The sequence below is a fragment of the Branchiostoma floridae genome, chromosome 15 (assembly GCF_000003815.2).
Source record: "Branchiostoma floridae strain S238N-H82 chromosome 15, Bfl_VNyyK, whole genome shotgun sequence".
NCBI lineage: Eukaryota > Metazoa > Chordata > Leptocardii > Amphioxiformes > Branchiostomatidae > Branchiostoma > Branchiostoma floridae.
Window position 1 is genome coordinate 5,245,429 of NC_049993.1, and position 21,049 is coordinate 5,266,477.

At 45.6% G+C, this 21,049-nt stretch overlaps 3 protein-coding genes across 3 annotated transcripts; 2 read left to right on the forward strand and 1 right to left on the reverse strand.

Annotated features, from left to right (window-relative positions):
* The first annotated feature begins 4,559 nt into the window (after positions 1–4,559).
* On the forward strand, positions 4,560–9,802 carry LOC118432499 (insulin-like growth factor-binding protein complex acid labile subunit). The gene is made up of 10 exons (XM_035844084.1): positions 4,560–4,832; positions 5,360–5,460; positions 6,032–6,229; positions 6,628–6,755; positions 7,061–7,197; positions 7,459–7,770; positions 8,209–8,530; positions 8,875–9,035; positions 9,188–9,352; positions 9,623–9,802. The coding sequence occupies exons 2-10, from the start codon at positions 5,453–5,455 to the stop codon at positions 9,776–9,778; spliced, it is 1,587 nt and encodes a 528-aa protein (XP_035699977.1). The 5' UTR covers positions 4,560–4,832; positions 5,360–5,452; the 3' UTR covers positions 9,779–9,802.
* An 80-nt stretch (positions 9,803–9,882) lies between these two features.
* LOC118432498 (lysosome-associated membrane glycoprotein 3-like) lies at positions 9,883–12,476 on the reverse strand. The gene is made up of 3 exons (XM_035844083.1): positions 11,725–12,476; positions 10,555–11,449; positions 9,883–10,097 (listed from the first exon to the last, which is right to left on the reverse strand). Exons 1-3 carry the CDS (start codon positions 12,360–12,362, stop codon positions 9,960–9,962), a joined length of 1,671 nt encoding a protein of 556 aa, XP_035699976.1. The 5' UTR covers positions 12,363–12,476; the 3' UTR covers positions 9,883–9,959.
* Positions 12,477–12,921: 445 nt separating this feature from the next.
* Positions 12,922–20,600, forward strand: LOC118432242 (leucine rich adaptor protein 1-like). The gene is made up of 2 exons (XM_035843771.1): positions 12,922–14,288; positions 19,398–20,600. The coding sequence occupies exons 1-2, from the start codon at positions 14,016–14,018 to the stop codon at positions 19,926–19,928; spliced, it is 804 nt and encodes a 267-aa protein (XP_035699664.1). The 5' UTR covers positions 12,922–14,015; the 3' UTR covers positions 19,929–20,600.
* The last annotated feature ends 449 nt before the right edge of the window (positions 20,601–21,049 follow it).

Below are 21,049 nucleotides of genomic sequence, written 5' to 3' on the forward strand. Positions count from 1 at the left end.
TCTCACACAGGAATGAGCTTCACCCCGCGACCGAGGTCGAACCGGGAATTTACTTGGTCTCACACAGGAATGCAGCTTCACCCCGCGACCCGAGGTCGAACCGGGAGTCTTACTTGGTCTCACACAGGAATGCAGCTTCACCCCGCGACCCGAGGTCGAACCGGGAGTCTTACTTGGTCTCGCACAGGAATGCAGCTTCACCCCGCGACCCGAGGTCGAACCGGGAATCTTACTTGGTCTCCCACAGGAATGCAGCTTCACCCCGCGACCCGAGGTCGAACCGGGAATCTTGCTTGGTCTCGCACAGGAATGCAGCTTCACCCCGCGACCCGAGGTCGAACCGGGAATCTTGCTTGGTCTCCCACAGGAATGCAGCTTCACCCCGCGACCCGAGGTCGAACCGGGAATCTTGCTTGGTCTCGCACAGGAATGCAGCTTCACCCCGCGACCCGAAGTCGGACCGGGAATGGAACCTGGTGTTAAACAACAGTGCACACACACCGGATACCTCCGCTCCGCCAACCTGGAGACAACAAACAAGTTACAAAACATATCTTAAAAATACGTCCAATCTCACTCCAGACACATACCCAGCTCCATGCCCCTAGCCTGAAAAGCTGAGCCTGGTCCTGAAGCATGGTGCGCACTTACAGCTAAACTGGTTGTGTCTGGAACCACCAGGACCGACGCAGCGCGCGCCGGAGTCTGACTCTCTGCCGGGGAGGAGCTGCCATCTGGGGTGTGGTAGAGCCTGAGGGCCGGACATCCCTCCCACTCCGACTCGTGTTCGGGCAGGCTGCCGTACCGAGGACCGCTACTGACGCTGTCCAAGGGGCCCGGGCGTCCACCGAAGCCGGAGGTGATCTGCGTCTGACTCCTTACGTGGCGGGGTACTGAAGCCCGGGGCCTGGCTGCGCCTGACGGCTCGTCTGTTGTACTGTCGTTGTCGATCAGCGTGTAGTCCACTCCAGTCTAAAAAATTGAAACACATCGATAAACAGCTGACCGATTATCAATCATCCAACACACGGTTAAGGTAGACAGGACCCGGAGTGTTATTCACAAACCACGCTCGACCACACAGCCTGGACCTCAAAGGTGAGCGAATTTCACGATAACATGAGAGAAACAGGCGCCAGCCACACAAACTCACCTTTCGCTTCCAACCACACAACGAACGAGAATTACTGAAGACGACATATAGGGTACACGCCTAGAAAAAAAACAACAAAAGATACCACTACAAACCGTCGCCATGGGTGGCCAACCGCGCTACCGTGACCACGTCGACTGTGACTCACGTGCGAGGAATGCCTCTTGTAGCGGCTCGGGGACTGTCACTGTCGAGAACACCTCAATTAAACAGCAACAACAGGAGTAGCAGAGTGTCTCTACACACCACGTGCAACACGGCGGATCCTGGTCTATGGCAAAGCTAAAAACTAAAATGCAGAGCTTCAAATGAGAGGCACCCGGACACAGAACAAACCGGAGTAATACACGCAAACTGATTCCTAGGCATCAAGGAGCTTTCATCAACCCCTTTCGGAGCCCACGTCGGGGCAAGTTGGCGCCAAATCCCACGCCGCGACCAGGTGCCACATACCTGCAAACAATGAAATCACAGGGGACAAATCAGGGATGGGAAAACAGATTTAATTCATCTCAAACAGGTGGTTATACTTCCTCTGCTAGGATGAAGAACCGCAAAACTAGCCCTGTAAAACCAGCCGCTGTAAAGGGCTATCAGGCTGAAACACTTGGTGAAAGGAGTCAATTCCTAACCGGGAGAAAACAAAACAAAACAGAAACTGTCAGTTCCCCAAGCACATCTTAGAGCTATGAACACCAACATGGCACAAAATTTCTCCCGACATGAAAGCAACTCGAAACAAACCACACAACAGTACTACGGGGAGGCATTGATGTGTCTGAAACCACGTGCGACACGGTCGAAACTGATCGACTCCACGTCGTCCGCTGCTAATCACACTGACCTAGCTGCGAAAAGTAATTAGGTTCTCGTCAGGTTGTCATACACATTTGTTCCATCATCCTGGAAGTCGCCCCTGGAATACCCCAACGACAGCTAATTCTGGAAAGGAAATGTGACAGAATAGCCTCACACCGCACAAAGGAGACCCGCGTGACACGTGTTTCGCTGGCTCACACCTGAAAGAATTCATGTGCACGTGCTCCGCCTCGCTGCCGGTGGTACATACCTGCGAACAATGGGACGAAGTGGGGACATACAGGGAAGGGAAAATAGGCACAACTTGTCTACAACGCTGGGTTTTCTTCTTCAAGAAGGACAAAAATGGAACTGGCTCTGTCACGTCTGCTGTACACATACAAGGCTGTCAGACTGACACGTCAGGAAAGTTCTAAACTGTTAATCGGGAGAAAGAAACGTCAATTCCACCCACTAACAAATGCACCAACACAGTAATAACGCTCCTCCAATACAACCACAAACAAATGCACCAACACAGTAATAACGCTCCTCCAATACAACCACAAACAACGATAAAATTCCCGTATACCAGTTTATACCAACCCAACCGCGGCCACTGCGGATGAAAGTGCTGGGGACGTAGCTGATGGGGCTGCCGAGGTGGACGCCAAGACCACGGTAGAGTAAGCCCTGCGGCGAGACCCTAAGGAGGTGGAGGGCGCCGATATCTGGGGGACCCCTTCGCTATCCATCTCTGGCAGATTCAAGCCTACGAAAATTAAAGAGATAACCAAACAGCGACACATTAGTACTTTAACCTTGATGCGCCATGCTCGTAACTGCACGAGGCAACACATTCTCACACGCCAGAATCACACCTCAAAGGTGAGCGAATTTCACGATAACATGAGAGAGAGGCTTCAAACACCCAACACAGGCACATACATCAACCAGCAATAAAGCAGCCACAATACAAAACACAATTACACACACGCAACAGCAAGGAATTCCGTCACCTTCATCCGCATACCTGAGAACAAAGCACTAACTACACAGCTAGCTGCCGTGCACGTGTAGGGACTAATCCGTTCAAGCTCTAACGACGTCCCTCCCTGGACCTGCAAAGTCTATCGACTAAACGAACAAAGAAACACATAGCAAAATGCCAACTCAACAAGAAAAGAAAATGCGGGTACATGCAACGCACAAACACTCCCTTGTCCTAGGTCGAAACAAAGGGGAAAGAAAAGAGGAAACGAGGCAGCCTGTCCCTGGCGTTTTGATGACTCCGAATTCCCACGTGCGTGACCAGGTGTCAAAGATTAACTCACCTCACGGAGACAAAGCAAAAGTTAAGACAGGATTAAACCTCTCACATATAGCTTGGCCGTCTCCTTTCCTTCACCGAACCTGGAAAATAACGTAGCGAGTGAAAAGGGAAGAAGTACAGAACAAAAGTCCAACCTCTTGGTCGCTCCTTCGACGCACATGAAGAACGGACAGCCAATCTGTCAGGCAAGAACATGCCACAAACGTATAACACGACGGCGCTACACGCCCACCACAACATTCTACATAATCTCATACCACCAGAACCGCGCACGGGCGAACTACCAAACCTTAAAACGGGATGGACGGCTTCTTCGCCATTGTCACAGTTCACAAGATGGCCTTTTGGTGGGGAGGAAGCGACAGCCTGGTTCTGTCGCTTAGGCTCCAACGGCAGGCGGAGAACCTGTAGACTGCAGTGAACTATTCCTCCGCTGTGCTTTATAGAGTGGGTATGATGACGTCACCCATATCTCTCAACCAATAGCATCGCATGACAAATAGTATGGTATACCAACAGTTAGGTGTAGGGATCAGTACATCATACGGGTGCAAAACATTTTTTTTCTTCTTGGACCAATCCGAAAAAAACAGACCTGAAAAAAAATCAAAGGAACAGGTTTTGCCAATTACGAAATGGACACACTATATGCATTTTGGGTCTTACTGGGGGCCAAGAAGACAACAAGAGCGAAGTCAAGTAGAGTTTATAGTCAATTTTACCAAGTTTCTACAGTCAAAGGTACATAGACAGTTAGCCTTTATCACATGGAGATAGGATTTTAAAATGCCAGTGGGAGTCGGATCCGAACAGATTCCTTTGTAGCAAAATTGACCAATTACCATTGTTTTGAGTATTGCCAGTTCTCAAGTTTCCACAGACAATAAGGTCCAGGTTCAGGTCCGGACCTGAAAATGATCCTCTGGACCTGAACATGACCTTTACCTGAATTTTCTGTACTGGTACATACCCCTACCAACAATAGTTTTTTTTTTCTTTCTGTCCTTTCACATCTTATTCTTTGACTTAGATTTATTTCGGCATTCTATGGCATTAGTTATCTGTTTTCTGATACTTTTTATTCAATCTATGGAATATTTCTGCTCATTTAACAGCTGCTTTGCACAATTTATTGTGTGGTCGAAAACTTTTTTTTTTTTTGGAAACGGCCGAAAATTGATGCGAGCGTGGATGTCATCCATATAATCAAATCAACATGGCCTTATCGGAAGGCGAGGAAGCAGGGGGGGGGGGGATAACAGGAAAATTGTAAATTTCGGAAGCGAATTGACAGAAAAGTGTAACACATACATACATACATACATATTCATACTTGTTAACAAGTTGAAGCATTCACATAGTTTTGCTTCCATTGTATTGCTTCCAAGTGTAACGCATCAACCTGTATTTGACGTGTTGTCCGTACTTCTGTACCAGGGCCTGAAGACCGTCCCCACCGTACCGTCTGACACGACCAAGCTCCTCCTGGATGGGAACGAGATCGCCAGTCTGGACGGACTGGTCGCACAGACACTTCCTAACTTGAAGGTACGAACCATGTAAAGTCATTTATTCTCTTAGCTTGTTTAGCGCCCTCCAAGCAGACGTTGTTAATTCTAGACACAGCTGCCGCCAGTTATCAGATCTTAGCCGTTTGTGTGTCTGTGTATATAACTTATTTTATAAGGGGCCGATTCTTTTTCAGACTTCTAAAGCGAATTCCTTTGCTGCATTCGTATGTAGTGAGTTATTTCGTCTGGCCATATGTGGCCACACGTTGTTTTCACACCGTTGTACCGTAGGTGTTTGCATAAGTAATGTTTTTTTTCAAAAGTCATTCCTATTTTAATGGATTAGTCTGACATTTGGCATGTTGGTAGTTAAAGAAGATATCAAACACCTTAGCCACACCGCAAACACTATACTCTTGCTTGGACTTGAACTGTAAGTTGGCAAAAGTTTCCAGCCAATCAGTGCCGGCAGGGACAAGTGTGTGAAAGCAGGCTTGCTCATGTCACTAGGCTGAAGCAGTTCTTCCAGATGGTTCATCTATCGTGACATGATTTCTGCTACAGGAGATCAAGTTGAACAGGAATCGTCTGACAGGTCTGACTGGTAACGAGTTTTCCAACTTCGGAGCCTTGGAGCGAGTCGACCTCTCAGACAACATGATAAGGTTGGTCGCGCTATCGTATTACAGTCTATTCTAGTGCCCACTGACTTCCATGTATTTACTGGCTACATAATGAAGTATACTATACTATACTATACTATACTATACTATACTTTACTATACTATACTATACTATACTATACTATACTGTACTATGCATGCTATACTACACCATTATCATATTCTTACAAAACATATGTTTTACATGGTCAATTGAAGACAGATAAAACACCTACATTACAAATTTGTAACATTCCTATCAAACTAACAAACAGAAAACCAAGAGACAAAATTATAGGATACACCATTGATTGTGACACTGTTTTTGATGAGGATGACGTTGACCACGAAAATGTTGACGTTATCCACTTTAATGACAATGACAATGAAGTTTATTGCATATTCATGCCCCATTGTGACTAAATGCAGTCAGTTTGGTACATAGACAGTAATCGGAAAGCTATACATATACTACAGTTTACATGCTTCTTCTCTCTTCATAAAACATGCGTGGACGAGCTTACAGAGTTTTTCCAGTATAATGACGAGCTCGACATTGACGTTTTTCTTCCAGCTCCCTCCCTGCAAGTGGGATACAAGGACCGAAGATCAAATTCCTATATCTAGGGAATAACAGACTTTCTGACATCGATGGAGGAGTTTTTGCCGGCCTGCGCAATCTAGAAATTCTAATCCTGGAGAACAACCAGATTACGTATGTCTCAAACGACACTTTTTCTGGTCTTCCCAAGCTGAGAATTCTTCTGTTCAGGTCAGTGTACAGAAGTTGTGGTTGGTGTTGAAAGAAATGTGACTCTGTGTGTGTGTGTGTGTGTGCGTGCGCGTGCGTGCGTGTGTGTGTGTGTGCGCGCGCGCGAGGGATAATGGAGACAAATGTACGAGAAAAACAATCGACGAAGCATTGGTATGATATTGGTTTGCTGTCTGCAACTTTTATGGGGACGGAGAAAGAGTCTTTAGCAGTTCAAATTTGCAATTTGATTACAGAAAAACCGGTCCAAGGTTGACACGATATAATCCCTTCAACTACAGTGTACTTTTAGAAGCGAATTCGCCACAATTTAGAGAACGTGTCCAACGCAGACCAGACAACTGACAAATACATTTGTCCATGTATTGTCATTGACAATTTCTAACCTTGTGTATCAGGAACAACAAGTTACCCACCATCCGCGTAGACATGTTCTCAGCCGTGACGTCACTCCGGAGGCTCATACTAAGCGGTAACGGCATCGCGTCAATCCAACCACAGGCGCTCGCGGGACTCTCAGATTTGGGTAAGACTTCGAAACTACACGTCAACATAATTTTCAATTACCTCCGTGAAAAATGTGATCTTTTAAAATCTGTTTGTTTGTTTGTTTTGGTGTGTGTTCAAGTTTGTTGCACGACTAGCAACATTATGACTTTTTAGCATAAAACTACCTTTGTATTTCATATTTGCAATGGTACAGGTACTGGGTTATACAAGACAAAATGGTAACGCCAACATCTCCAACTTGCACGAGGACAGACGTGTACTTTTCGAAACCTTGTTAGATTGTTAGCACAAAATACGTACTTTTGTCCATGTGTCGTTTAGACTACCTGTCGTTGGCTGAAAACAAGCTAACGTCTGTGGAAGCTGACATGTTCTCGGGGCTGCATAACGTCAGGACCATCGACCTGAAGATGAACAACATCTTGACGATCGAGGACGAAGCCTTCAGCGGACTCCCGGTACCGTACGGGTTATGTGTGACTGTGACATTACGTATTTGGCCCAAATGGTTAAAGATGCATGTACTAGTGTGATCATGTAGTTGATTATATCAAAACACATTTGCTTTTTGCCATAAATGTTTAGAGAGTATCCGATAAAAATGCCCTTCCAATCGTCTGTGCTTTGCGAACATACATGGACCTGACGACAAATTAAGCCTATCTGAGGATGAACACCTCATTTTTGTAATGTCTTTGTGGTTTTTTTTTTTTCAACAGAGGTTGAGACGCCTGCATCTTGAGGGTAATTACTTGTCTGCGGTACCAACCGTGGCTCTGCGTGAAGTGCGGGACACCCTGACTCATCTCTACCTCGGTGACAGGATCGCATCGTTAGCCGAGGACGCCTTCGTTGGTTTCCGAAGCCTCAACCGCCTGTGCGTCAAAGGCAACCGCATCAGCAGCCTGCCTGACGTCGTGTTTAACGGTCTCGACAGGCTGGAATCCCTGTCGCTTCACACCAACCCCATCACACAGATCCCGGTCGGGCTTTTCCGGGGAACACCTAGCCTGAAGAAGCTGCAACTTGAGGTACGTATAGATCATATACTGTATAAGTCTTATCTACTTTGATTTGTACATGACGTCACAAATTTCAAGTAGTAGTAGTGGCCATGTTAGTGAGAAGATTTTGGTTTAGTTTAGTTATACTAGAGATTAAGCCACTGAGATGGTGGTTCACAACGCGAAGGCAATCCTGAAAGCCTAAGAAATTGTCCGTATTGTATTAAAGCTCTGAATAATTGGAGGTAAAAAAGAAGCACATTTGAATGTTGAACTAGGGGGAATCGTGTGTTCAGCGCAGGCATTCAGTCTCAAGTATGCAAATGACCACGTGCCTAGTAAGCCTATAACATAGATTACAACCGTACGCTAACTTCCCACGTACTCGTCTCCAACCCACCAACATGGCGGACGCGCTAAACTACGCCATGGTCACGTGACTGCAAATGCCCTTTTTTTGTACAGAACACACAGCTGACTGAAATCCGTTCGTGGACGTTGGAAGGCCTGGAGAAGCTGACTACTCTTCACCTGGACAACTGCAACATCACATCGGTAGAGTTCGACGCCTTCTACGGAAGTGAAAACCTTGAGTTCATCTACCTCAACAATAACGAAATCGACTACATCTACGCCGGGACATTCCTCCCCCTCCAACAAGTGGAATCCATCAACCTCGCTAACAACAAGATCAAGGGAATCGAACCCGGGACATTCGGTTCGCATCCAAGGCTTACCAAGCTCTTCCTTCAGTACAATTCCCTCCGCATCCTACCCACGTTTCTTGGTAAGTGAGATCTCAGTTATGCTCAGTGTAAAGAAAGGGGGAGGGAGGAAAATAAGGAGGAGGAGGAGTAAACTCCAACTTGAGCTACCGGGGGCAGGAAGGTACTTAGGGGCTGGCGTTCAAACGCTATCCTATTGGCCGGAGCCGTTTGGATACTGCATTCAGCCCCTTGCAGATCTGCTTGGAGATTAGGAGAGAAGGAGAAAGGCAGACAAAAATAGGGGCGTTACAAAGGCACTGGAAGACTACGAGACAGGAAATGATATAACGTTAGAATAGATGGACAGAGCACCATCCTATTGTCTTGTAGTTGTTCATGCCTTCCATCCCTCTGTCCGGAACAGGTTTGGGAAGTGTTGAGGAATTTGACGCAGATCACAACCTTCTCAGGGAAGTCCCGCCCCTGGCATTCTCCTTCCTGCGTAAACTGGTCAAGCTGCGACTCAACAACAACCAGATTTCCAACATCTCGGAGTCCGCATTTCAAGGGCTTTATCAGCTGAAGGTAAGAGATTAGATTAGAATTTTGAGACCACCAGACTATTAAAGTGTCTTTGCTTGGTCAACATTTCGCGTTTTTATTTCCGTTTTTCGTTAACGACTAATGACTTAAGTTAAGTTTAATGACTTTATTTTCAACCTCTTTGATCCTAACAGGAGCTGGACCTGCAAGGAAACCAGCTGTCTTCGGTTTCTTCTAAAGTTTTCGGCTCTTTATGGACCCTGGAGAAGGTGACCCTGGCGTTTAACCCGTGGACCTGCGATTGCAACATCCGGGACTTCAGTGTCTACGTCATAACCCATCAACCCTTTACCGGGGAGGTAAGAAGCGAGCAGTCCGTCTTTGACCTTCAACAGGAATTCTCTTTCTATCTCTCTGCTTCTCTCTCTCTCTCTCTCACACACACACACACACTCACACACACACACACACACACGTTTTACACACACACACACACACACACAGTGACACACAAACACACACACAAACACAGAGAGGAACACACACACACACACACAAACAAATAAACACCCGTACAAACACAAATGTATGTCTCATACTCATACACATATTTATGCTCTTCATGGCAGGTGATCTGCAATTCCCCGTCAGCCCTACAGGGGGAGCTCCTGGAGTCGCTGTCCCGACCCCAGCTGACCTGTGGTGCTACATCAGATGCCAGCACGCTCGCCGCCACTTACGTCATCTACATAATCCTGTCAATCATTGCTAGGATGATGTACTGATGGAAGATCTTCCAGGGGACAGTGAAAGGAATGGGAGACACTTTATCTATATATCTAGAAAGGAGAGAATATGACGGATATAGTAGAATACAATAGTACCAGTATGTTCTTCATAACGTAATTACATAATGTTCTTCTACATAGGCATAGGGTTCAGACATAGGGCCCAACATAGTAACTATCAGTTTATAGCGGTATAACCATCCCTGGTGGTCCTGCGTCCCCTGGTACAGATGAAATACGTCACGATGGCGATGATGACGACACCGGTCAGAGAACCCCCCGTGACGATAGCCACCAACTCGTTATTGCTCTGGTCCTGTGAAATTGGAAAATGTGTAGTAAGCGTTCTGTAAAATTAGAAGATTATAAGAGAAAAGAGTATAAGTAAGTATAGAATAAAAAACAAGATTAAGGCTAAAATGCCAAATATATGTGTGAAAGATAGAGGAAATTTCTTTTCAGGTAAGTTTTAAGTGATGTTGTTACGAAAAATAGGAAAGGCTATACTGTTACGTTATGCTGTAAGTACGATAGATACAGTACTTTAGTAGCTATGCGAGGCTATTGTTTTCCATAGCGATACAAGTCATTGATGAAATCCCAATGATTTCGGTGCTTGATTTAGAGCTTAACAATGATAAATATACCACGTATGTATCAATTAAAGTTGATAGAGTCCCACTTCCCAGCCCTGTATACTTTTTACCAATTTTCAATGTTCTGTCTCACCAATTGGCAAACCCCTCTATTGTATTGACTGACGTCATTCGTACCTTCCCACAATCCTCAGCGGTAGAAAACTGTCCTTTGCTGACCCCGAAGGCTTGAACGTGAACTTGCCGGGCATGCAGTGTAACGTTTTCTGTTAAGACATAGTCCCTGTCCTCCGAACACCTGTAAGATTTGCCAGAGCTAGCCCTAAATATGTCCAGGGTTTTGTTAGACGCGCTTCTCTTAGCGTTTGGTGTCTCTGTTTTAGGAAAGATTCCGGGAACTTCTACGTAATGAAGGTCAACGGAAGACAGGTGGAAGCCCTTTTCTCTGCCCTCCGTGTTGAAGGAAAGCGTGAGATCAAAAGTTCCACCGTAAAAAGACAACGTCATGTTAGACGATGTTTTTCCACAGAACCCGGAAGTAGCTGCGTCAGTCGGGACGTTGAAAACACCCATTCCATGTCTGTTACCTTGTTTTACGTAAGTTATATCGAATTGCAAAGCCATGTAGGCAAGCAAGCAAACGTCGCCAGTCGCGTTTTTCACGTGGAAGCGGCCTTGCAATGGCTCAGGAGGAACGGTAGGCGGCGCTGCTGAAGTAAACGGCACGGTGGTGGAAGCTGGAGTTGTGAGGTTGTCAGGGGCAACGCTGGACGCTGGTTGAATGGTGAAGCTGCCATTCGGCGGAGGTCCAAGTGTGGAAGCAGGGCCTACCGTTATGTTAGAGGGTACTGTAGGTAGTGTGCTAGCGTTGGATAGAGGGATCATAGAGGTTGGGAAGATAGTCGTAGCGTTGGAGATGGGGACGATAGTAGAGGCGTTGGAAGCGGGAGATATGGTGGACGCGTTGGACAGAGGCATTTCCGAAGTAACGGCCGGTGTTGTGGTCATTGGGGGTGGGGTGGACTTGTGATGGTCTTCTGGGCATCTCTCCGCTTTGGCAAACTTATCGTCGCTGTTGAAAGAAGGGAAATTTGTCTGTAAGGGGCAAATGCCGTCAATTGCAAAGGGCACAAGAACATCATACTGAACGGCAAAGCGCAGTAAACTTGTTTTAAAAAAATAACATACAATATCTTCAATTTTTGGAAACACAAACGAAAATTAGTTTCACTGAATAGTTTGATAGCTTGAGATCGACAATGCTAATGCCTTTTTCATAAATTGAGTTACAGTTACTTTTTCATAAACTGAATGTAAGCTATATCAAGGCAACAGTCCGAACAATACCTGACGTCAAATGGTTGCACATGTATGTAGTCAAAGATCAGGTCCGCGGTGGGGTGAACGCCAGGAGCTTCCTCAAAGTATGGAAATGTCAGGTTAGCTATCGTGAAACCGCTCTCGCATAGGAACGACCTCCTTCTAAAGATCCCAGACCTCGTCTCCATCTCATGAAGGTTGTTACGGAAGGGACTGAAGAAGTGGTTCGGGAACTTGGCGTCTGGGAAGAGAGACGGGACCTGGCTGTAATACACCACCGCCTCCGCCAGCCAGAAGTGTTTCATAAAGGGCGTCTCCCGCGCGAATCTTAAGTACAGCCCGAAGTCCCAGTCCCAGGGGACGTGCAGAAGGAGGACGGCTTGGTTCTCACCTTCAAGACGAGTGGGGCAGGTGGATTCGTACGCCACGGAACAGTTGGAGGGGAGAACGTAGTCCGCTGTGGCCGTGGTGTTGTCGGTCTTCACGTACCGGATCTTAAACGTGGCGGCGAGGTCGGCAAGGAAGCACGGTTCGCCCCGCTTGTTCTTTACGGTGTAGTGGCCGACCCCAGGCGCAGTTCCCGTCCGCTCCCCCAAGCCAACAGAGACAGAACTACACACGTTAAGGACAAGAAGGCCAACGGCGATTATGGGATAATAACCCATGGTTCTCCACACATACAATTGTGCCCAGAGCAAGTTATGGCATCAGATAGAGCTAGTTGTGTAAAACAAGAAGCTTAATGATTAATTAGCGTTAAACTTTGGACCTTCCTGAACGTCAATGAACGTCAAGGGTTCGAAACCCATGTTATACGTAAAATATCTGTGAAGTTGATGATAACGTGTGAAATAGTTATGATAGCCGTAGATTGAGAAATTTATCAACGACTTGTAAGTTTCGTAATTCTGCACCCAGCCAGCACGTCACCGGAACGTACTGCGCCTGCGCAAACCCTGGTAGTTTGGGGCTTGGTTTGGACAACGTTGCATTAAAATCCCGCTTGTTGCACAGTATATGTTAGAGACATGGTTCCGTGTAAAACGTACACGGAGTTTTACCCTTATATACGCACGTACTTTCTTAAATGCGGCCCTTTAGTAAACTGGGGATTTAGGATGTCTATACTTTTCGCGCAGGCGCAGTACGTTCCGGTGACGTGCTCACCCAGCCAGTGTCGGTCCTTACAAATATTGGCACGTGTCCGTTTTGAACTTTGCCCTTCAAATGATACACCTGCTGCTACCCTTCACAAACCTCGTGTCCAGGGCACCTTGTAGATTACACTGAGAACGAGAGTTGGGTAAATGATCAATTTCCAGGCGAAACCGATCAATTTCATCAACATATGAAGCCAACCGCTTTTGCGTCATAGGTTTTGAAGGGGGCTATACTTTCATTCAGCCTTCATAAATATCGATCTCTCGTGTCCCATATCAGCATGGCTTAAGGAGAGTGTACGCGTTAGCACTTCATATGCGATTTTTAGCACCAGATTTGACTGGTGTGGTTTTACACTAATCTGTCGTCGGCCGTACGTAGACCGTGGCAGGCTTTCCGGTCCACTTGAGACGTTTGGATTACGCAGCACTTTCACCTGCCTCTTATTCTGTCCCGCCCTTTGTGAAATGACCAGTGCATGAACGCGAGGTGTTGTCTTCTCTGTTGGGAGCAATAGAAAAACGGGGTCGACTCCGCAGTTCTCATGACATCACCAGTTGGTGGATGAAATGGATCTCCTAATGGATGTTCCGGGGTGCTAGGAGGCTATTAACAAGTTGTTTTCTCTGTTGTGGCCCGATCGCGTTTCGAGAGGCTCTTGGTCGGTTCCCAAAAAGGCCGTGTGGGTTTCTGCCACCCGAGCCCCGCCCATTCAGCCAACCCTTCACAGGAGTGCCCCCCATGCGTGGAAAATACGACCAGGAAGAGAGTGTGTGTGTGTGTGAGTCTAATTCTACCCCGGCTTGGCGCCCTCCACTCGCAGCCCACCAGTTTGAGTACTATGCGCAATGGTGAATAGGCGCTTGTCAAAGAGCGGAGATTAGCCAGGTTGATAACGCAGGCAGGCTGTTTGTATGCGGCCGGTTGTAAACCACTTGGAGAGTGACGGTGTGCGGCAGTTCCACGGACGTGACGAACGCTGTTGGAACTGCTCCGACTCACGAGCGTGACAGCCTGAAGGAACGATTCGGTTACAGGTGACATCAGCGCCGGAGTATGGGGGACTAACGTTAGTAGTACAGGGTTGGTACAACCCATTTGCACCTTACTGACAGGAGAGGTGCACGACGCTGGGACATTGCGCCGGCTGGACCGTTATGTTGCTACAGAACATGGACGACGGGCTAGCGCGGGAAATCAGGGAGTTAGAAACTAAGATGGGCAAAATTCCAACAAGCCTGCTTAACTCATTTAAGGAATTTAACAAGGAGGAGGAAGAAGAACAAGGAGGAGGGGTTGACGTCGGTCATGAGGAAACGGAAGGAGGGGACGAGATCGACAAGGAACGAGTGAATGAGACAGAGCAGGGAGGACAAGAAAAACCGTCCTCGCCCATTGACAAACAGCTTAGCTTTGTCAAAGCCGAACTGGTAAGTAACTGTCTTTTATTTACCACAGTTAAATCAGCCTGGATAGATTATATCAAAATAAACAATCTGGTTATAAAGACTAGCTGCACTGATCAACAGTACTAGTCGTGCCACCGTAAGCACACAAGATCGCAGAGCAAGACACGACAGTAGATTTGCACAAGACACCATCTTCAATACGACTGTCCACGACTGATGACACAAAATACATACTGAGTATCTATTTTTAGACGTGTATGGTTGATTATGGGAGACCCTAACAAAGTGGAGCAAAGAGGGGGTGTAGGATAAGCCATACAGGTGTATATACAGAAGGGGATATTGTACTACCTAGGAGTAAGGGTGATAGCATTGACTACGTACATGATATAGGTGGGGGCGTGCTGACATAAGATACAAGACTTGACAACAAGGGCGTTTTCTTACACGCAGGTTAAATTTGTCCCTCGCCTGGTCAAACAAGGCACCTCCGAATACGTAAGCCATTGACGCTAACAGTGTTCATCAATTACGTGGGGTCAATTCATAATGGCATAGGCAAAGTGAGAGCGGACCAAGGCTAAATTGCGAAGATAAGTCTGAATGTACGAACGTGTCAGAATGAAAGGGCACAACCTTTACCCGGGCCGTTGTCGGCGAGCTGGGTTTTCAAAGTGTGCAAATAGCGGGGCTCTTGAGTCTGTTGCCCAGTATTTACCCAATGCTTTAGTACCTAGAGAAGCCGGCGCCCAACACAACTTCAGGTGCTACACACGTCGCCTTGTGAGAAACAAGAAAAGGGAGACAAGCAGAAAGAGCAAAAGAAAGGCCGCTTTGTGCCACATGCCAGGGGTGGCGTGAGGTTTTCTTAAGGGCGGTTTTTGAGTCGACAAGCGTCGTGCAGAATTGCTAAGCAGGAATTAGGGTCAACTATCACAGTGTACACATTGGAGAGAACAGCGGTGCCCTCTGTTATAACACAGGTAAAAAGAGAGGAGATTTGTAATAAGATAGAGGAATGTACTGAGAAAGATTTAGAGGGTTTGTGGCTGTGTGGTCAGGGATCTTGAAAGAAAGAGTCTTTTTTCCTGCAGGATATATGTAGTCCCTGTCGCCTGCATACGTTTGCGTTGGGTGGAGTCCACCTCGTTAGAATCACGCATGCCTTGGTGCCAAAGGCGAGGAAGGCGGCTGTTTTACGTCACAGAAACTGAGTTTAGTCTCCTCCTGGTTGGATCACCGTGTCATAATAGATAAAGTCCCATTCACCGGAAATATTACCCCGTCACAAAATGATTAGAATGTACATCAATCAAGGACTGTAAACACAAATAATGTACGTACAACATCTGTTCGGAAATCGTACTTGAACCTTGTATATTTGCATAATAAGCCACGCGACCCCCAGTGTCACAGGCGAGTGCCCCTCTTCACATCCCGTCAATAAAAACTCTCAAGGACACTTGTTAAAAACTATGGGAACAAAGCTGACAAAATGCACGTCCAAAGTCTCAATGGTAGATCGTTACCACCTGACAACATTGTGGAGAGATCGTTGTACAAATCCTATTTTACCTCCGTCAAGGAGGGCCTCTTTACTTATCGGTACTGGTTCGTTGGTTAGTTTGGGAACAGAATATAAATAGTATATATTCATGGGCTGTCTCTTTGGTTATATGACCTAAGATGTGTTTTTTTTTTTTTTAAGTTGTGGGATTCTAATGTTTTTGCTAAACAGAAACTTAGCCAAATAATTCTGGGTAACATTTGACTACTACAGTGTGGTATACTTTAAGCGGCGTGTACTACGTTGGTTGTTACCACTACGCCATAACAAAAATGAGTACGTTCATTGACAAAGTAAACATTGCGCATCCGGGCGTTGGTGAACTCGTGGATTGCGGGTCATCTGATATCTAAACATTTAGATATACCATAAAGGAAGCTTCCCATAAAGTAAGCCACACATCAGAGTCGGCCTGTTATTGTTTCTCGTGTTTGCCTTCGTCGGACAACTATTTGCTTTACATGTGCGTGGTCGCCTAGCCTGGATACCAGACCCTGGTCCAACCTCAATAATATCTAGCAAGTTTATCAGGGTTTAACTTTGGGGTGGCTGCTGTAGAATGCCCTTGGTGGCACGTTGGCCCTAGAGTCGAGGAGTTAGGCTACATAGGCACTGAAAACAGTCTGTCATCCAGGCTAGTGGCAGCCGTGCCTTCCAACTACTGTAGTACTATACATGTCTTTACCTAATCCAAGCAGACGTATGTAGGGAGGATCGCAGCATTTGACTGTTCCGGTTCTCAAATATGCTACCCTCCCATCTGTCAGAGGAACTTCGCGATCTTCACGCCCAACATCTGCTTGGAGAATAGCGTTTATCAATGTCGAGAAATATAGTCCATAACGTGCGTGTTACATGTATGTATGTGTTACATCACACACAAGAAAAAGAATAAATATTCGGATTACGCAGCTTACCTCACGTGTGGTCTTCTTCCACTTGAAGTTTATTACACACTACTATATCAAAAATTCCTCACCCAGTCAGTTATTCATTATCCTCGCCGAGGAGGCCATGTTTCCGTCAGCGTTTGTTTATTCATTTCATTGTTTGTTTGAAAAAAGAACAACTCGTGAAAAATGGGTGATGATTGATATTTGCTGATGATTTGCCATCTACCGATGAAACAGGTGATCATAAATATTAGGAGATCTCGATTCCGTTATAGAAGTAAAACAGACATGCCGTCCTTCAAGAATGTGCCATGCATGTGTCACTGCAGAATATATGGCGGGGTCAAACCTTAGTGTAAACAGTATTTTAAGTGCCTGAACTTCGGCATCTCGGAACGTGCAGTTGTTATACATGCCATGAAACAGAGACGGTTTTTCACTGCCAGCGGTGCAATGTGATTTAACGTCGAGGGCAGATACCGCCGTGTCACAGCGATCTTGGACGTATGTCAGAGCGTAAACTATCCGCAAACTCTGTTCGAGCTTCAAATAATTGATTCCCTCTTTAAACATTTGGCGTTTTGCCTTCAAATACGGATGATGTAGGTACTAGTAGCTTATGTGCCACCACAGCGTTTCTTATGACTTACTTCTTTCTTTACGAAATGTAATTTGAATGAAAAGTCGACTAGTCTTATGATCCCTGTATGGGATCTCTACAGACATACACAGTCTGGAGCGGGTTTGACTCGTCCAAAATGCACTGTGAAGTGTTAGCTAATTATATGGCAGTGAAAAGAAGATTCTTCATTCTATGTTGTTATGATATACTTCGTTAGTTAAAACGTTATGACTATAAAACTATTAAACTATTTCGACTAGTTTTAAGATTATAAATCAAAGTTGGTCTTTCAAAGTTCACATTTTTTTCTTCTTTTGAGCGACAAAAGTTTGATCGTTTCCTGGCCATTGTACATCTTATGTGTACAATCAACGATTGGTACGAATCAAAGCTGCTCCTTAATTTGAAATATCAAATTTCTCGATAAAAATAAACATACCCAACTCGGCGCGGTCTTTCTTGTAACTTCATAATTGGCTTGACATTTAAAATGATAAACGAAAACAGAACAGCTGCCTGTGTTTTTAAACAGACGCGGCGGTACTTTCACCAAATCTCTAAGGTAAAGAAATACGACACAAGGAAAACACACCTGGGTTACAATTAGAGGGGCGTAAATATTGTCCAGGAGGACGATCTGGCTTTACTTAAATCCTGGAGTGTTGACGGGCCCAGTGTCACAGTCAAGTTTGCCTACACATTCTTGGCAGGTACTCTCAAAGTGATTGGTGTTATGGTGGGGTCACACGTGCTTATGTATTCAATTCCGTATGAAAGTCTTAGTCTCTACCAGGCTCCACTTGTCAATGAAAAAAAATAGAAATTGGACAAAAATAGCCAGATAACATGCCGAAGGAGTTGGATTGGAAACCATACTCCTCGGCCAGCTGACTCCTCTGGCATGTTCTATATATTTCTCCAATTTATGCTGTTGCAGCGACTTGTGGAGCCTGGTAGAGGCTATGAATTCCATACGGACCTCATACGGCTAAAGTTTCTTAACCTCGCTTCCCAGGCGTGGAGCCGGCAAACGCAGGCACCTGGCCTTGGAATTGGTAGTATGATCTAGAGACCACTCAAAGCCAGATAAGCCTGGGAGGCAAGGCTGCAGCAATGTATGCTTGAACTTACTTCTCTTCAGATGTTTTTTTTTTCTAATCTGCAAATATACGTGCTTAACGTTACCCATTGCCGAATCTCTCTTAAACCACCTGTCATAATAATATCTATTGCATTTTTCATAATTTCCTTCCGATCCACCACTATGGTTAGTTCCAAAATCATCCCCTGTGACCACTTTGTCTCTGGCTTTCCGCAAAACAAGTGCAGTCTGAACCCCTACATTCTGTTGCGGTCCTCATATATATACATGTAGCTAGTCCACTTGTCGTTAATACGTCCAACAGTGGTGTTGACACAACCAGCCGAACCCGAGACTCTGTCCGGTTTAGAGTAACAACAGTTCAGACGAGACAGTGTCACCTTTGCCACCAGTGTTGTGTGGAGCGGTTTGTAAAGGTCGTCTTCGTGTGCCCCGGGTTAACTCCATGTTGATACTCTGAACAACACACAAAGCCCAGACATAATTCGTGTTTTGTTCTCCTTCGGACTGAATAAAAGTGGGTCGCTTTTTAATTTCCTGTCGTTAGACAATGAAGACCACAGCAGAGGGAAGTCCTAGAGGTTAATGAGATTTACAGCTATTGTTATTGCCCCAGTTTTGCAACACAATTTCATAAATGTTCATTATTCAACAGATGCGCGAAGCTTCGAAGTTCGGGACAAAAATACGACCTTGTAAAGCATTAACTTGTAAAACGGTCACTTGTAGGACGTTTAATGACTCAAGCGCAACGGTGCACATAATAAGACTACACTATTAGCCCAAAGACACACTATAACTTTTACTAACTTCATCTAATTACGTAAACGTTTAACCCCCTTTAAGACTATAAAGGAAAAGTAAACGAGACTGTAGGTGCTTGAGATAAGCTTGTAATGGGCAACTTTGACCAAAGTGTTTTTTTCTTCATTTTTCTGCATTTCAGAAACAAATCCGCCAGGCGGACATCCGGCTGATGCACACCTTCCTCGCCGTGAACGAGGGAATCGAGGAACTGAAGTGGTTGATGGACAACTCCCTCCACACGCCCACCAGCAGTATGTGTTCATCCTTAGCCAGTCTGGTGGACAGCCGTGACGTCCTCAACACCATCTCGGAGGAGGGCGCGGGGTTCTCCCCGGAATCTCCAATGCGGGTCCGACGGAACAGCGACCCAGGGTGTCGCGGAGGCGAGCACGATCAAAGCCCGGTGAGATCGCACCAGAGACGCGAATCTGACCAAAATGTGAGGACGATGAAATACGGTGACATATCGCCGCAACAACTGCCCAGAAAAATAAGATATGGACTCGCCTCGCCCGGTGCCCCACATCGTAGGGTGGACCAGACTTTGCAAAGTGCTCCTTTTGATACGTATCTAACGGCAAACGGCTCAGCATCGACCGAAAATACGAAATGTAAGGACCTTGCAAAGTCGGCACAAGGGACAGAGGACAACTGGACGCTTCTTGTATAGATTTGTAAAAAAAATACCGACAGAAATAGTAATATCCCTGGAGATATGGTATACAAGTTACGTGAAGATCATGCACAACACCTTGTACGGAGGAGAAGATACGGAACAACCGGTGGAATCTACAATGTTTGTAACGCTCACGCTTTAGATTAGCAAGCCAAAGGGACGGGGATAGAATTATTCACGGGAATCGAACTCGGGACGCAAAAGTACGAGACGAATAAACTTATCATAAATGCGTAGTACATCATCATGTATAAGTGCACACCCGCACATCAGCACATATGCAACTCAAATCGCTGCTATCCAGAGAAACTTTCTAAATCCGGACAAAGTCCAATACTGTGTGTCGCCACAAAAGAACGAAAATGCTCAGCCTATCATTTACACGTGTTTTATGTCAGTTTAGGCCAGGTATGAAAAAAGCAATGGAAGTATAAAGAGGACCAATATATTTTCTACCCATAGTATCAGATAACAATGTTCGTTATGATAATTCAGCTTAAATGCATACTTCATGTTTTTGTTGATAGCGTCTTTTAGACGTAGAAGAGAGATGATGCAAGATAGAAGTATGGTAGCCTGATGGGCAAACCACTAGTTCTTGAATTTATTGATTTGACGATGGTGACATCTATTGCTGGAAAAATTCAGTTTATAGTAACTTTTATAATATCAACAGACAAAAATAGATTTGTTAAACATTGATTCATTTTTTCAAGTGTGTCCTTGTGTATTCGTATGTATGTGTGTGTGTGTGTGTGCTCGTTCTAACGCGTGCGTATGCGTCTGATCAAGGAGGTTAAAAATGTAACGTTACAGCTCTACTATTCTAGCACTGGGCATAAACGGTTTGGCTGAGATAATATTTGATATGATATTAATTTTCAGCATAGCAACTGAAGAATAGACGTGTTCATGTCGTCTGATTATGACGTCATTAGTCAGGTTGACTTGTCAGAGGGCATAGCAAATATAGGCCAGATGAAATGCCAAAGAGGCGTGGTACTGTATTAATATCATGATTTGTCGCTATGTGCTAGCTGGGCTCCTGACATTTAAAGATAACGAAATGAATCAATAACGGTGACCCAAAAAGGTGGCACGTAGATTGCGTCTGC